At 43.7% G+C, this 17,992-nt stretch overlaps 1 protein-coding gene across 5 annotated transcripts in view; it reads right to left on the bottom strand.

Moving 5' to 3' along the window:
- The window catches only part of pdlim5a (PDZ and LIM domain 5a), a 56,760-nt gene that overhangs the window by 6,797 nt on the left and 31,971 nt on the right, over positions 1-17,992 (bottom strand). Inside the window, exons 5-10 of one of the 5 annotated variants that reach the window (XM_030357907.1) lie at positions 16,258-16,283; positions 15,024-15,044; positions 14,905-14,922; positions 13,996-14,171; positions 13,752-13,788; positions 1,640-1,722 (exon numbers count right to left, since the gene is read on the bottom strand). In XM_030357907.1, coding sequence (XP_030213767.1) covers positions 1,640-1,722; positions 13,752-13,788; positions 13,996-14,171; positions 14,905-14,922; positions 15,024-15,044; positions 16,258-16,283 — 361 coding nt within the window. Of the gene's footprint in view, positions 1-1,639; positions 1,723-13,751; positions 13,789-13,995; positions 14,172-14,904; positions 14,923-15,023; positions 15,045-16,257; positions 16,284-17,518; positions 17,965-17,992 lie in introns of all 5 variants that reach the window. The other 4 variants (XM_030357908.1, XM_030357905.1, XM_030357906.1 and 1 more) reach the window with 4 other exon arrangements.

The following is a 17,992-nucleotide window of genomic DNA, read 5'->3' as shown; positions in this document are numbered from 1 at the left end:
TGGGTGTCCATTCCAGCGTATGTATTATTTATGTTAAACGAAGACGAAACCCTCCCTTTTACAGGTTCTTAGCAGTTTTTGGAAAACGCTAATGCGGTCTTAAAATTAAACACACGATTTTGTCCCACTAGCAGATTTTCAGTGGTTTTTAAGTGTTATCTAATGCTGTGCTATGAAAGCTATGATACAAAGAGAGAGGGAGAGTAGAGTTGATACAGAGGATATTTAAAGGCCTCTGATATTATTTTCCAAAGGTATTTTCTTGGTGATTGGTTGCTGACAGGCGACAGGAGCCAAATTATGCTTGTTACAATTATGCTTGCAACATTGAATAAATCCCCTCAGTGGATCTAACTTGAGTTATATAGAGGAGAGGATAGATCGATATGATTAGTATAACAGACAGCACTGCAGGAGCAGAGCAGGCCTAAGATTGGGACTAATGCAATTTACATTGAGCAGGAAAACATATTAACACACAAACACACACACACACACACACACACACACACACACACACACACACACACACACACACACACACACACACACACACACACACACACACACGTGCAGAGAGTCACTAGAGTTAGAGTTGTGCTACGGGATATTATAGTGCAGCTCTGTGCCTCGGTGCGTTCGGTAAATATTATCTTTCTGACAGAGTGGAAGCTGGGTATGTGTGACTGAGGCAGGTGACGCGGGCGCACAGAGGCCTCCCTGCCTTCTTTATGGTGCTCCGCAGGGCAAAAAGGGGCACACAGAAATAATAAAATAAGAAGTGAGGTCTGCAGTGCCCTGTTCCCCAGCACATGTCAACCGCCCTCCATGGAAAATATCCCCCTTTTCCTAAACTAGCTGACTGTAACAACACTCCCCAAGCCACCATTGAATTGGTTGAATACAAGAATGCAAGGATTTCAACAAAACACTGTTGTGTAAGGAGAAACACCAACACAAACATTTTACCTACGAGGTGGAAAATATATGAATCAACCTGAACCGACCTAAATTAAAGTTTATTTTGCAAATCCATTTAGGGCTAAATCTCATGGATTTCAGGGATGGGTACACGTATGTTTTAAGACTAAGAAAACAGTTTAAAGTGCCTTGGTCTCATTACATATTGCTAGCTAATTTATAGAAAAAATAAGGCTATGGTAAAAGTTACACATGCAAGGGTGTACAGGCATTCCTTTGTTGGATTTGGCAGCTGAGGTTTCAGACTATAATGTACTATTACACATGCAGCCATGTTTCCAATTAGCAGGAAAACAACCTGCTTGGCTAAGCAACAGTTGAACTCTGACTTCAGGATTACCAAGCATTCTGTGCTGTTTGGGTGAAGAGTTAGAAGCTGAAATTCAATTATTTTCAATTAAAATCAACGAAGATTTAATTTAATAAAAATGTTTCCCCCACCAAACTTTGTCACCTTCTCTGATAAGTGATTTGAAATGATCTTATCTTTCACAGGGATAGTCTAGCTTGTTATGGTGCTTCACTCACAACTGGGTTCGATCCCTGATTTACCCCAGTCTCCTTGAACTAAAGGCCGAACCCCAACCCCCTAGTGGCTTCGGATGGAAGTTTCCCATGAATAAGCTGGCTGCTTCTTGTAATGTGCGATGGAACTCACTCTGGGTGGTGGGAGGTCCTTTGACCATGGTCTTGATGGAGGCTGAGTCGTGGCTGTTGCAGTCTGGTTCCCCTCCTTCCTCACTGTATGAAGAGAGAGACATGATGGTTTTATTCATATTGCACTTTTCGTGCAAAACGTTTGGTACAAAACGGCAGCACAACGTACCAAGCAAGGGACACAACACAGCAAGAACAAAAAAACAAACAAACATCACCGTCCTAGTTCTGAGAAGCATATTTAAGCAAAAATATTACACACTTCACACCATTAGAAAAAGTGTGTAGTGAGAGTGTATTGTCATCTGAGGTTGTAACAAATAAAAACCGATGTCTCATCTTTGATTCATTTGTTTATTTCACAGGGAAGGTCTTCCACACGTTTATTGCCGTAGAGTTACCGGCAAGAAATAAATCATCTGCAGGGCGGGAGCTACACGGCACACTCCAAAAACATTTCAACATAAATCATCAATATAATGTGAACTAGTATTGCCGGTAAAGTGAAATCAATGTGGAGAAATGTGTTGTGGTGCCCGTCGGCTCTGATCTGCATCTGAATCCACTGCAAGTCGCTTTCGATTGAAGCTTTTGCGACATGAACAAATGGTAATTACCTGAGGGCTGCTGGTCTATGGGGTACCTAAACCATAAACCCGTTCTAACCTGCCAATGGTAACCTGGCATGGTTGACACCATCTTGTATGTGTTAAAGTGTGTGTGTGTTTGTGTGTGTGTGTGTGTGTGTGTGTGTGTGTGTGTGTGTGTGTGTGTGTGTGTGTGTGTGTGTGTGTGTGTGTGTGTGTGTGTGTGTGTGTGTGTGTGTGTTTGTGTGTTAATGTAAGAACTATGAAAGCGCTTTACGATTTCAGTCCATTTACCATTCCCCAATGTGTGGCCCTTCATGCAATACGACTCTTAATGGTTCACTAACTGTTTTTGTTTTATTTGTTTTGATTATTACCAGATCTCGGATGGTTGTCCTTGAATGAGTGTTTCCCTTATTACAATCTTTTTATGCCTTTCCCAAACGCAATCCCTCAAAGTCCACAGCACACATGAAAATCAGTGGCCCTGCTGTTAATTCAGCATCCACCAACCATCTAACGAGATTCTGCGAGCCCCTTTTCTTTAAACAGCAACAGGAAATAGAGAGGGCCAGTATGCTTTCATTTCTCACGTCCCTGCCAACCAAGTACAGACTCCAGACCACCTACCTGCTGACAGGGCTGAGACAAATATGGCACCAAGCGAGGCACAGTACTTAACTACAACCAAAACAGTAAAGTGCTTGCGTATACAACGCATTTCCGACCATGTGCACTACAGCACGGTGCAGAAAATGTAACCACGGTGCCACTTCACCATGAAACAGAGTCCAGGCCACTCGTGCCGATGATGGATATCAGACAGGTGGGTACACAAGCTCACAACACAATGAACACGCTTTGAAAAACCAGGATATCGGATTCACGCGAGTCAGCGGAGACGCATGCCCAGATAAAAATTAAAATATATATTTATTTATTTTTACGAAATAGAGACGTTTTGGATGTAGATGGACTCCAGACGCTAGTAGCAATGAATGAGGGAAAATTGCCCTGTGGTACGACCAGCAGTTTAACTACATGCACTGTTCAGCTAGATTTGGTTTGGTTTTCACTAACAGTGGAAAACAAGAGTCAGATTATTGGGTAAATTTTCCCATGACGGAGGGGGTTGGGATCAGAATTTGCCAGAATGCCAATACATCATTTATTTATTTTGTGGTTGTATATCCTTGGATCATATTCTTACAACATTAAGGTATTAAAAACATTCTCATTGATAAAATAATATTGTTATATTTACATGTATCTGAACAGGAGTAAATAATGTCAAATATACTGCACCCTGATTATAATTTGACCGGTGTTCTATAAGGAAGGCACTTTAGTAGAGAGTGGAAGACTTGAGTCTTTAATGTGTGTATGCAATGGCAAATTTTTCCTAAGCCACTTTTGCAACTCTTTCAGGACATCATAATAACCTCTACACATTATATCCAAGGTCAACACTATAATAAACATAAAAACAAAGCTGTTACCACAAAAGCTAGCCTTGAGAAGAGCCAAACAACTTATTTTAAGACAACACAATGTCGCTAAATATTCACCAAGGCCATGAATACAATTTCTAATGGTAACACTTTTACAGACTACTGCTTGTTAGGAAACAGGCACATTTAATCATTAACTATGTAGTTCCAGAAGTTAAGTGAGCCAAACTTCCAATGTTGTTTATGTTTTAAACTCTTTTTATTGACACAAATGAGGTGAAGGATTTGGTCTTACTACCAAGATCATATAATTAAAGGTCCCGGTTCTACAGCTTATGGAACCTTGACCTGCTGGGTTCTAAATGTTATTAGTGCGTTACCGTCTCGCAAAGACTCCCCAAAAGTGGAGACACATCTCTCACCTACTCACTCAAAAACTGCCAATCGGGGTCTGAATTGACCATCACCTTTTAAACAAATGCCAAATGAATAGAGCTTTTATGAGTTATAAATTGTTTGCCTTTGTGCATGTGTGCGTGTGCGTATGCCTTTGCGTGTAAGTGTGTGTGTGTGTGTGTGTGTGTGTGTGTGTGTGTGTGTGTGTGTGTGTGTGTGTGTGTGTGTGTGTGTACACGTGTGTGTGTGTGTGTGTGTGTGTGTGTGTGTGTGTGTGTGTGTGTGTGTGTGTGTGTGTGTGTGTGTGTGTGTTTGTGTGTGTGTGTGTGTGTGTGTGTGTCTGCGTGCATGCGTCTGTATGTGTGTGTGTGAGTTTATGACTATGTTACACATGGTTCATCAAGTGCCAGATGAAATACTTGGGTGGGCCAACATTTTCTCAGACTAGACCCTCAGCATCCCATAATAACGCATAGTTGTGGTCGATGCCAACTGTTGGGTCACTGCTGTTTTAACTCCACGTACGGTGGTTACAGAACAGGGGCATCGTGCAAGACACATGTTGTGGTAGCAACTGCTGCCATGGTTACGTCGAGTTGTGCGCCAGTGGTTATGTATGAAATAGAGAGATTTCACGCCTGCACGATTGCGGAGACACACCCACAAAAACATAAACATTGGGTACTCATAACATTAAATCATTCGGAACGTGTGTGTCATAAATTTCAGGTTGAGACCAGGAACATGTATTTTATCAGTTTTCTCTGCGACTCTGAAAGGTCTGCTGTTTTGAAGGTCTCACATTAGAATATACACAGTTCGTATTCATATTGTGATGAAAGAAGGAAGACAATGGTTGGACATCTTGTTGAGTATCAATGTAGTGTCAGAACGAGAAGAGAGGAGGGTATAGTTCTTATTTTAATTTGTGATATTTACCGAAAGACATGGCCAGCATTTGTACGAGACATAAGAAGTGGGTCTCAACATCTGTGGCAGATTGATGCCAAGAAGCTCTTTGAAATAAGAGGGCAATGGATGGAAGTCAAAAGATACATATACTTTATATATAGAAACCTGGTGTAGTACAGATCAAGAAATATTTTGTGGCACTTGTTCGAGATGAATATAATACAAAATTTGTTAAGCAGTGTACACACTGCTGATTATGATAATAGAGTGGCGAAGTCACGCCCCTTCCGGTAGAGCCCATGGGACCTATGAGATCAAAAAATAATAATGGGTTCAATGGAGAAAAAAATATTATTTTATGGTCCCAGTCTTTATATGTGCTGGATTATTTTCTCTCTGCTCCACCTCACCGCTTTTTTCCAAGGGGAGGATAAAAGCATCGAAAGAGGTGAAAACCATTATAAATCGGGGCATGTGGAGAGTTTCAGTAATGCCGATGGGGAGATTTTCGGTCTTGTCCACGCCAGTCGCAGGGAGCGTGACGTCACATACGAGACGCGTAGTCTTTCTGATTGTGTTTCTCTACAGCTTTTAACTGAACAATTGCACAATAAATGGTCAAACTCTTGACCTGAAAAATTATCATTTAAATCCACAAGAAAACATATGTGTAATCCGGGGCATATAATGACTGGGACCAGAAGATAATTACTTTCTCTCCATTGAAACCCATTCATATCCTTCGATCTTATAGGTCCCATGGGCTCTACCGGAAGGGCGTGACTTCGCCACTCTATACATGATAATACATGCACATCAGTGGAATGTTGCGTTAGCATCATTAGCAGTTAGCTTGCAGTCAGTAGTGGACTGCTCTAGCTCATGGCTGCCATTTTACCATTTGCTTTGGATATTACAGTATATACATTTGAATTAAGGATTAAAATTAAAAAAAGGTATTACATTTGTGTGAAATGAAATAAGAACTCCACCCCAAATGATGAAACAGCTCAAAAGTATTTGTTTGAGTTAAAGTGTTCTCAAATGCCAAAGAGTTTACCGGTTAGTAGTGATGGTTGTCAGCGCAATTCACTAGCTAGAAATACATCCATCTGAAATATTCAATTGTCGAGTGCGTCACCTAATTCCATCAAGCAGATGAACGAGCTCACCACGCTCATGCACATTAGCAACTATAATGGGCCAACAACAGATGACCACCAGAGGAGGGCCATAACAAGATGCGAACCAACCCCATTAGTTCATTAGCGCGGCGCTCGTTAATAATCTCCACCAATGAGGACACTTAGAAGGGAGGGTAATTGAGTTTTGCTGGAGTCTTTGTGCTGATTAATGGAGGACTCCTTCTGGTCTGATTCAATAGGATCTGCTGTGATAATTGACCATCTGGACCGTAGCGGGTCTTATGAGACTGGATAACGGCCGCTGATCAAGAGATGGGCTGGGGGTGGGGGAGCAGGGCAAAGCGGATGAGAAGCACTGAAGCTGTCTCATTTGTCCTTCTTCATTTCGTTTTGATTTCATTAGATGTTGCTCTCCTTGCCTACAGCCTCGAATTGTTGCAGGAGTAGATTTGGCCTTGCGGCACAAAGGGGGGGGGGGGGGATGTGGCTAAGGCTTTGGCCGTAGGTGGGGAGCCAGGTGTGGCTTGTTAGAGGAGCAAACACAGCTGCAAGAGATGAGCATGATTAGCAGAGCTTATATATAGAATGTCCGTTCGGATTCTCTCCCCCAGGCGTTGAGGCTGGGTCCTACGCACTGGGGCTGTAGCTGCCACCTGAAAGGGATTATTTTGCGTGGCCAGGTGCATCGTTTTTGTATAACTCAATCTTATGATTGATAAACTTGCTTTTGCTGGAGTACAAACTGTGGTTTTCCCTTAAAAACTCAGGACTGCCACGGTTTACCACTCTTTTTTGGCAGATATATTTGTAATTTAGAAAATAGTTGTGACCCCAACTTCTTAAATTATGTTTGCCCGTAATATCAACGTCACAGTGTACATACGCCCACCGCGCGTGCTATAGTAATCCGCACCTTTACGGATTATTTCACATTTTTAAAATATTTCTTTTTTATCAAAGTTTATCAAAATTTAATGACTACAGTCAATCGGCCGCAATCCCATATGCATATCAGCCGTGCCTGATCACGGGCTCAATGGAAGGGAAGTTTCCTCTTCAACAAAGGCAGACAAACTCTCCTGATGGCTTGCAGCTGATGCCCTGTCCATGGCCCGCATGTCATTGATATTCAATATATTCAATGCCTTCAACAGCAGCTATATGTTATATTGCACAGTAGAAATCGAGCTATGGGACTCCATGTGAAACGTGGCCTGCGACCCACATGTTTGGCACCACTGCTCTACAGTGACCCGTTTCTCGACCCTCTTTACTCAGCTTCATCACAGATTTCGAGGCCTCACAAAGGGAGCATTTCATAAAAGGGTGTAAAAAATAAATAAAAAAGAAAGCATATACTGTGACCATATGGACACTTGGCTCAAGCAGCTTCCCCCAGATCTAGAGCTGATCTTCTCATAAAAGAATTTCTCTAGTGTGAATGAAAAAAAGCCCAACAAAACAATCTTTGAGGCGGTCCGACTGCTGTCCACCGGCTCTCTCATCCACCAAACAGATGGCCCGTAACGCCTCGCAGCAGTGAATCCAGGATGAAATGGAGATCTCATAAATGCATGGGCTCATGTGCCTACACATTCCTTCACATACAAAAAGATACGCGTACAAACTTACAGACTAATCGCACACGCACAAAAAAGAGACTCACGCATACCCTTGCATGCACAAACACACACACACACACGCGTGCGCACACACACACACACACACACACACACACACATACAAACATGCATAGACACACACACACAAACACACGTGCACACACATTCACACCTCCAGGCATGCACACACACACATATTGACTCACACACACACACACACACACACACACACACACACACACACACACACACACACACACACAGGAACACAAAGACACACACACACGAACATTTCACAGTCTACACTTGTGCTGAGCAGTGAATGAGTGAGCTGTGTGAGGTACTGCCAGCACTTGTGTCATAGCTGGTGTGGATTGCGTCCTCTGAAACAAATGCATTGTGCGTTTGGCACTCCGAAAGACGGCTATTGTCACGCCACCAGCGGGATAAGCTAATGTTACACGCTACCAAAAAAAAACAATCCATTCAAAATCAATATATTGCATAGAATTATAATCTACCGCCAAATATATTTTGTAACTAATGTCTTTATATTTGACCAATGGTATTAATTGACAAGGCAGACTCTGCTAACATAGTTGTAAGCTAAAAGTATCTGCCAGTTGCAATTGACCAATAGTTAATAAAAAACTGTTGTGTTACAAACCGTTGGCTGTGTCAACTCTGTGTCTAAAAGGCAACTAATAATAAACATATTTTATGCTATATGTTTTTCTCCACCTCTTGTTGAGACAGGTACATTGGCCTGACTCTACACGCTCTCTTCTTCAAAACGTAGGACCATGATTGATCAGGGTAATAAAACAGGCATCAAATAGTCAGTGATAGACGCCCCCAAAACTGTGATTGGCCATACTGCCCAGACAACTTTCAGAGGACAAGATCAAGGTTTAAGGAAGAAAGGTCTTTATAGATCAGAAGAAAATAATGAAACACAGATGGAAGGGGGAGAAGAAAAACGAATACTTGAGTTGTGTTAACACAAACACATTAGTCAATATACCTACACTGACTAGTTTCTCAAATTCTGTTCTGAAAGTAAGTTTTGGATATCATTTTACAAAACACATTATTTTGTGGCACACACAATGTGAATTGCTTCTGGGGTCTAAAACTCACATCCTATGATAAGCATATCACCATCTACAGGTGTATAGGCTATGTTCACATCCACATTTTACAGACCTTTTTATTTTACACATCAGCTGTGGTACACATTGGACAGAGCTCGACGAGACCCACAAATGTGTATGGACTGGTTCACATGTAAAATTATGTTCTGAAAGTGAGTGTGGATATGTCTTAAAAATGTGGAGGGGGGGGGGGGGGGGGGGGGGGGGGGGGGGGGGCGAGGGCTGCTCTGGACAGGACTCAACCATCCAGAGGAATCAACACACACACACACACGCGCGCGCACACACACACACACACACACACGAACACGCACACGCACACACACACACACACACACACACACACACACACACACACTAAACCCACATACACACACTCGCACATTCCACAATGGATGGTCTTATTACAGTTATGTAATGCAATATGAACAGGGGGTCACTTTATTCAGGTCTGATGATATTTGATAGAAAACAAGAATACAAGTCTTTGTATCTAACAGGTGAAGGACTGAGTATGAGCTGAAATGTTGATACATACAAAAATGGGAATTGAGTTGGACAGAGCAACTGGGTGGTAGAGGACAGCCAACAGAGAGAAGGATAGAAAGGAAAAGCCAGGTTGAAAGGAAATGCCATGGTGTCTTTTTCACTGGTTCAACAGAGTTGAAAGAATCAACGACTTCATCAGCAGTGAAGGTAACAGTGTTCAACATCCCTGAATCTCTGCCGCCCCCTAGTGGCACAGCTGATTCACTCCAGATTAAATGGCAACCAGTAAGGAATCAACAGCGAATACATTTTATTTGTGTGGTCTATGGCCCCCATAACTGCATTATATGTCCATGTTGTTGTTATACCTTTTATTGCCTGGATGTTGAGGACATGGTGTTTCGATCAGGGAGCCATCACTCAAGACAGGCACTGATAGTGGGTCGTACGAGAGACAGGGGGCGAGGCACATGCTTCCAGCGGAGCACACAGTACCTGGCCTCCATGCGAGGACCATTACACTGAAGCCTGAGCTGGCAAGGGCCAGAAGGCAGGGACAACCAGGGAGCCCGAACCGTGGACCGGAGTGGACCCGACTCAAACTCAGGGAGCCATACAGAGCAGTTTGCTTTGTGATAAGAAGGTAGACGCAGAAGACGAGGTTGCAGAGTTTGACAGACTAAACCCGGGGGTCTGTAACACTGGTGATTCTCCTTGGTAAATCACCATGATGATGGATTCTGGGCCCTAGGTCGAAAACGCTATCGGCAGGTGGATCTGTGGAGGACGGTGGTCCGCCAGCAGAACAATGTCATTGAGGTCGTCTCTGGAGGTCTTCCCATGTGGTTCAACTGGTGAAGGGTGGGGAGTGGGTTTAGGAGCGGCCAGGGTACGGAGTACAGTGGTTTGGTTTCGGTCGAGTATCTGCAGTGTAGAGGATCTTTTGGATAGTCATGGAGCCAGGAGCATACTGCATACAATTAATGGATATACCGATCCTGTTAAGTAGGTGAGCGGTGCACATAGGAAAGCTCTTCATTATGGTTTTGGAAGCAAATTAGGTATAGCTTTTCTGTGTCTCACATGAAAACCAGAGAAAGATCATACTGAGTGCGATGTTGAGTTGTTTATATAGAAGAATCTGTCTTATGCTGAGCTGTTGTGAACTAGCAGACGGTATATAAAATACTTTAATCTGTGACTGTAGGAGGAAGGGTTCTTCATCATTGGTGTCAATTATATTTGCTATTCATCCTTTATGAGTTGGGATGGAACGGCAGCGCTTAAATACAACAGAACAACATGTCTTACCAAGGACAGTGCGAGAGGGAAGCAGGCAGGAGATAGGAACTAAATAAGGATAGAAATCAGGAGGACAAGAAAGGAAGGAAAACAAAAAGAAAGCTTCATGACTTTATTGGCTACAATTCTTCAAACTTAAAACAGATGACATTTATTTGATTTGTTTTTAACTAGGCATTTTATATAATATTGAATAAAGTTAATACAGTGCCTTCAGAACTTTGAAAGAAGAAATATTAGGATCAGCATCAATGCCACTGCATCAACATGAGTGGGTATATCTCGCAATGTAAAAGATCGATAGCAAAGCTGGACACTCATAGTGGTAATATCTGGTTTAATTCTATAAACATTAAACTATTTGAATCATAAACACACTTATTTATATACTCACACTTGTATGCACACAAATTAAATTAAATGGCTTACAATCAATCCATATGTGTATACATGCTTTTGTTTATAGAGAAAATATTTGTCAATATACATATATATATTCTATGTATAATATATTTGAAGAAGAATTTGAAGAATTCAAGAGATTGAATTTCAGATTTAATCTCATTCTGAAATGGATGTTTGTCTTTATGTGCTCAGAGCTGTTTAGCATTCATTGAGGGCACTAACTGAGATACATTGGTATTATTGTAAAGGACATCTATTCTTTATTCTATCACACTCAAAAAACCAACTGTAAAAATGTGTTACTAGATAATCCTTCTCAGCAATGGACTTAATGTGTAATAAAAGTAAAATGTCAAGTCTGCTTTTTACTCTGGTGCGTGATTCTCCCTCAGAACGTAAAGAAACTTGCGTGCAAACTGCGCTAATACCTCTTAACCTTAATTTCTAAATTGAAATATATTCATCTATCGTTTGACAGAACTTAGATGTAATATTCCCACTACATATGTTGGATTTTACAGTGATACAGTTTAATGTACTTCATTTGTTGTGCAAAAGTAGTTCAGAAGAAGTGTCACAAACACATATTAGCCTCATCCCACAACACCTGCCCTGCTCAAAAGGCTAGACTGTATGTCCGACTGAGAACCATGTTACGTCAAAACTATTTCAGGCCAGGACTAGATTCAAGAATAGTAAACAATGTTCTTTTACTGCTTTGGTTGTTTATGTATGTGTGTATGTTTGTGTGTTTTTGTGTGTGAATGAATACGTGTGTGTGCCTCTGTATCTTTTTACGATTATATGTATGTGTTTATTACATTATACATGCACAAACTATACTACTGTACTTAAATTCATATAAATTAATTGTACATTACCATATCATACATGTTTCAAAGTAGATTCTGAACTGCTCTTTTCCTCCCTTGTCTTTTGTGGTACACTGACACACACTGACACTCACATGCATGTATACACATGTCCATTTCAGGCTAGCTTCATTTCTCCACCGCCTGTGACAGATCTGACTCCTCTGAACTTCACTTCCTGTCCCACCCTCCTGTCAACATGTTTCCCAGTATACACCCTGGTACAAGAATCAATCAATCAGACACCAGAAACTATCGTCCTGTTATGTAAAAACATACTGAGGGGATAATAATAAAAATTATAATACACATACACACATGCAAGAAGGAGTGGATGCACCCACACGCATGCATTCTGGCTAGCACACGCGCACATGCGCGCATGCGCACCCACACACAGACACACATAATCTGATGTAATCACAGATGTACACAATCACAGACACACACACATTACTCAAACACACAAACCGATCACTCAGATGCTTATGCAGACAATGGCCAACTGATACACAAACACACACACACACACACAAACACACACACACGCACACACACACACACACACACACACACACACACACACACACACACACACACACCACACACATCGACGCACGCTCTACTGGACATTGAGTGTGCGTGCGGACACACCGTGGTGCCAGTCTCGGAGCTCGGTGTACTTGGGCCCGATCACCAGGCGAGTGCTGGCCTTCGCTCTGCACAGCCGCAAGGTAAAAATTAAAGAAAAAAGAGACAGACAGACAGAGAGAGAGAGAGAGAGAGAGAGAGAGAGAGAGAGAGAGAGAGAGGGAGAGAGCGAGAGCGAGAGCGAGAGCGAGAGAGCATGTGAGAGACAGAGCATGTGAGAGACAGAGCGAAAGAGCAAAAGAGCGAAAGAGAGAGAGAGAGAGAGCGAAAGAGCAAAAGAGTGAAAGAGAGAGAGAGAGAGCGAAAGAGCAAAAGAGTGAAAGAGAGAGAGAGAGAGAGAGCGAGCAAGAAAGAGCACGAGAGAGAGAGAGAGAGAGAGAGAGAGAGAGAGAGAGAGAGAGAGAGAGAGAGAGAGAGAGAGAGAGAGCGAGAGAGCGAGAGAGAGAGAAAGTGAGAGAAAGAGGAAAAACAAGAAGAGAATGAGAGCTCAATTTGCAGTCTGATCGTATGAAGGCCATGCCACACAGGAACAGCCTGAGGTGGAGTATGAGGAATTAGGAGAATATTATGATGGTTTGTGAGATCATGATTGCGCACAACTAGGCCAAACTGCCTCACCCAAAAACAAAGGGAGAACCTCAATTAGGACGAGGGTTGAGAATCGTGCCGGTCACACATGTCTTCTGACGTCCCCGGGGGCCACAGCAAGCCAAATGGAACACAGCGTTTTGCAACAAAGCCTCAACACAATCATCGGCATTGTTAAGCGCAGCAGACACGCCACAAGAAGGCTCCAAAACCAATACACATGCAACCAATTCACAAATCATGACCACAAACAGAGACCACCACACCAGCCCCAGACCAGATAGGACTACACAGAATGGCCCTGCTCCCTTCTGCGTCACTGATCCGCCCCTCCTGCGGCCGGCCATTGACAAACTTCCCACCATCTTGAACCAATCGGATTTCAAACCGGATAAGTCCAGGTTTTTGTTTTTGGACAGCCATGTGAGTTGGTTAATCAGCGCACATTTTTCACAATGCTCACACATTCAAATCAATCCGTTTGGAATCTGCTGTCAACGCAGCAGCAGAGCAGGCAACCAGCAGTGCTATGTACTCACTTTGACTTCTTGGCGTCCTCGGCCTCCTGTTCTTCAGCTGCAGGGGGAGAATAACATTGATCATTCAGATCAATGGCATAACTGTCATAACGGCGGTTGGATTCAGAACAAAAGAGACAAAGCGCTTTGAGGGGCCACTGGGTAGAAAAGCGCAATATAAATGCAATCCATTTATCGTTTAACACCAACAAAAAAACAATTGCACACTTTGAACGACCTTTGACCTGAGGTTCAGCTGACTGACCTTCTCGTTCGGTGCCTGTGATCTGCGCCAGGATCCTGAAGGATCTGGACTGGGTGGTCCCGCCGCGGGGGCGCCAGTCCTCCGTGTCCTCCATGATGCGTTTCCTGCTGGCGTCACCGTGGGTGGGCACGTGGTAGAAGTGGATGTCTGTCTCCACCACGTGCTTCCTGGGAGCCCTGGACAACAAGGCACCTCCGTAAGCGGACAACCAACCAAACTCTACAACAATTGATTTTAGATGAGAAGAAGTGATCCTGGTCCGAATCTCGACTTAGATGGGGAGGGTGTTAAAAACGTAAGGTTAGGTGTGAATACTCAAGTTGCCCTCTATGGGAACCTAACTCTAAGGCAGTTTTTCTCAAGTCTAATTGTAACAAGTTGAGATAGAAAAAGCCTGAACCGGAATATAGTCCTTATGATGTGACATGATGATGAACGATTTTGATATCAGTCGGGGACTAGCTCAAACAGGGTGTTTCATTTTTCCTTTAAAGGCCCTGTGTTATATCCACTGATATTATATCCATAGAGATTGACTTGAAATGACTTCACATCGACATCACACCTGGTGGTAAAGTAGGGCCCCAACACTGCAAACTATCCATGGAGACACACACAGGTAACACAGGAAAAGGATACATGCAACTAGCGTAAAGTTTAGAGTACATTGGAATGGAATATGTTATGAATATGTTATTGTGTATGTTTTAAACATTAATTTGTTAAACTGCTGTTTCTTGATGGCTTGCTATTTTTTTTGTTTAGCAGACTTTTAGATGTTTAAATCGACAATAACAGTCAAGGGACTTTAGTGTTTGTCATAGTGCTGGTGAAAACGGTGAGACAAATCAACCACACTTAGTTTCATCACAACACTATCGTCGTCTGACTCTCAAGCACACCGTTTACCTTGCAGGGGGAGGATTTCTTTCAAAATAAAACAAAATAGAATAAAAAGAAAGATAAGGTTTACACAATATTAAAGCAGAGAGAGAAGGCTTTGAAGTGTTTATTGTGGAGGAGCTTACTTCAGAATACTGAGAGGTCCACTAACGGAGAAGAAAAAGGAAGAAAGATAAGGAAAGTAGGGACAAACATGTAAAAAAGACCAACCCAAAGAAGACTCATCTGAAGGGGTTACCGACTATCGCTCACGCTGCATGCAGGACAGAGAACTACATTTCCAGTAGGTAGAAGGTGCACTAGAAATGGAGTGGAAGCTAAACGAAAAATGTAATGGATGATAACTAACTATTTCCCCCACACGGGGGCGCTGTATGCATTCACACAAAATCAACGTGAGGTCACGCCGTGGTCAATATAAGTGTGCACTAAAAATTTTGGCACACAGAAATCTCTGCGAGCGTGTACGTATGTATGTATTTGTGTTCGTGTGTATGTGTGTGAATGCATGTGTGCATGTGTGTATATCAACTACCCTGGCGGAAGGGAGTACACTACAAAACAAATTTGGCATACACAATATGCTAAATTGATAAAAAAACAACAACATGATTTCAAACGAGTATACGGCACAGTCATGGGCTTATGAATGGGGTCGCCTTGTAAACAACATAACCCGAGATGCGCGCAATCATTGCACTGATTTATCAGCACCTTTCAACAGATATCTGTAGGCACGCAGCCACGGCAGAGTGTTGACAAGCTTGTGGGGACCTGGTGCTGGCAAAGTTCATCTGTCTGGCTAATGTGTGTGTGTATTCCTCTGTGTTTGTATGTGTGTGTGTGTGTGTGTGTGTGTGTGTGTGTGTGTGTGTGTGTGTGTGTGTGTGTGTGTGTGTGTGTGTGTGTGTGTGTGTGTGCGCGCGCGCGTGCGTGCGTGCGTGCGTGTGTGTGTGTGTGTGTGTGCGTGCGTGCGTGTGTGTGTGTGTTAGAGAGAGAGGGAAAGTTTGAAAGATAGTGGTGATGGGTTGCTGCTATTTTCATGCATGTACCATGACGTACACACACACACAAACCACACACACACACACACACACACACACACACGTACGTACACACAAGCAGTCATGCAGAGACAGAGACATTGCCACTGGAATACCAAGGGCTATACAGCGGGCAGCAAAGTGACGAACAGAATGAAACACAAACACACTCATACTCACACAGACACATAAACGCACACACACACACACACACACACACACACACACACACACACACACACACACACACACACACACACACACACACACACACACACAGACACACACACAGCTGGCTCATGCGTTAACCACTGACTTGGTGATTTGGTGCACTGCTTGAGTCTGTAGAGAACCAGAGAAGACCAAGAGAAGCACACATCGGATCGTCAGAGTACATAGCGGGCATAGAATGTGTTCAAAGAGGAGCCAATCGGAGGAGAGGAACTATTGTACATAGTTACATGCAAACACACACACACACAGAGCAGGAATGGACACCGATGATTTAAGTACCCTCTGAAACGAAGCTCGGCGTATGACAAAGAATGGCATGCATTCATCCCCGCCAGTCACATGCATAATTCACATGCACTTAAACCGACCCTGAAGGCAGGAGACTTAAGGAAAAAATGCAATGAATCAATGAGTGAGTGAACATGAATCGGATCCAATTCTGTCTATAGAACACACATTTGTCCAAGAAAATTAAATCCACATTGTGGAAAAGAAAACACTTGCCCTAACACCCTGAACAGCCGCATCCACATAGCTCTGGTTACCAGTGCAGGGCTATATATAAACCAGTTAGTCACAGCTTCCACCACTCCCGAGAAGCCTCCCTTGGGAGCAGGGGAGCTGGCATCGGTGCCGAAGCGGAGGGAGGGAGAGGAGGAGCAGATAGGAGGTAGGATACTAGATGCACAGTGCCAGTGTGGTCAATCGATGACCTGGTGTTCTTGAAATGCAGCAGGGAGGAGACATCCCAGAAAAGCGGTTAGTTCACAGGAGTGACTGGAAGAGAAAGATAAAGAGGAGCAGAGACCTGCCTCTGCATGGAAAATACGTCCGGAAAACCGGAGGTCTGCGCAGAGTCACCACTTAATGCTTTCAAATCACAGCTTTCCGCTTGGGAAGGCTGTTTATGAAACACAATGCATCTGCAGGATATTACCGAGAGTGGCATCACTGCTCGTGGCAAAGAAAGGGCCAGCATAAAACATGGATATTCACTATTAATTAGGTGAATCTAATTGTATTGACTAATAGAACTTCTACCCAAAGAGTTTTAAGTTATTTTAGTAAGAGTGCTCCCTTCCTTGTGGTTCCATTAATGCCGAATTACGGACAACTGTCAGTGTGAAACACTGCTTAACTCGCACCAGCGAACGGGTTCAAAGTACACCCTCCTTCTTATTTCTCTTCCTCAAGTAAATGTAAGCCGCAAAGAACGCTTTAATACCCTTTGACAAGTTCGACAACAAGCTTGCCAGTTGACCCAGAGGAGGGAGGGGGAAGAGAGAGGGGGAAAGGGCGGGGAATATAACCGTTCTAATTGGCTGCTAGAGACCGCCACTCACCCGTTCAGCTCCGGTGGCAGAGCTCCACCCTGACTCTCCAACAGGCCCCGCCTCTGCCCCATGGCCACCTCACAGGCATTGTGGTCCGAGTAGAGGTGGATGGGCGTGTTATAGACGGACGGCTGGGGCACCACAAGGCCAGGCGGGGAGGATGAGGAGCAGGGGGAGCCATGAGGAGCAGGGGGAGGAGGAGGAGGAGGAGGAGGAAGGGTGGGAGTGTGACGCGGGACGAAGGCAGGAGTGAAGGCAGAGGACGGGGAGGGGATGGAGGCAGAGAAGGGATAACGTGAGGACGGGGGCTCGCAGGAGGGTCGGGCGTGGTTGTTGGGGTGCGGGGCGGTGAGGGGGTCGGAGGGCTGGGGATGAAGATGAGGACGGGGAGGAGGAGGAGGAGGAAGAGGGTTGCGGTTGATGGCGACTGGTTTAATGATGTCTGAGCTGTAGCCCTGCCAGCGTCAGGGAGGAGCATGCGAT

Source organism: Gadus morhua, chromosome 6 (assembly GCF_902167405.1).
Source record: "Gadus morhua chromosome 6, gadMor3.0, whole genome shotgun sequence".
Lineage (NCBI taxonomy): Eukaryota > Metazoa > Chordata > Actinopteri > Gadiformes > Gadidae > Gadus > Gadus morhua.
The sequence above is the reverse complement of the archived record's forward strand: the minus strand, read 5'-3'. Positions and strand labels throughout refer to the sequence as shown.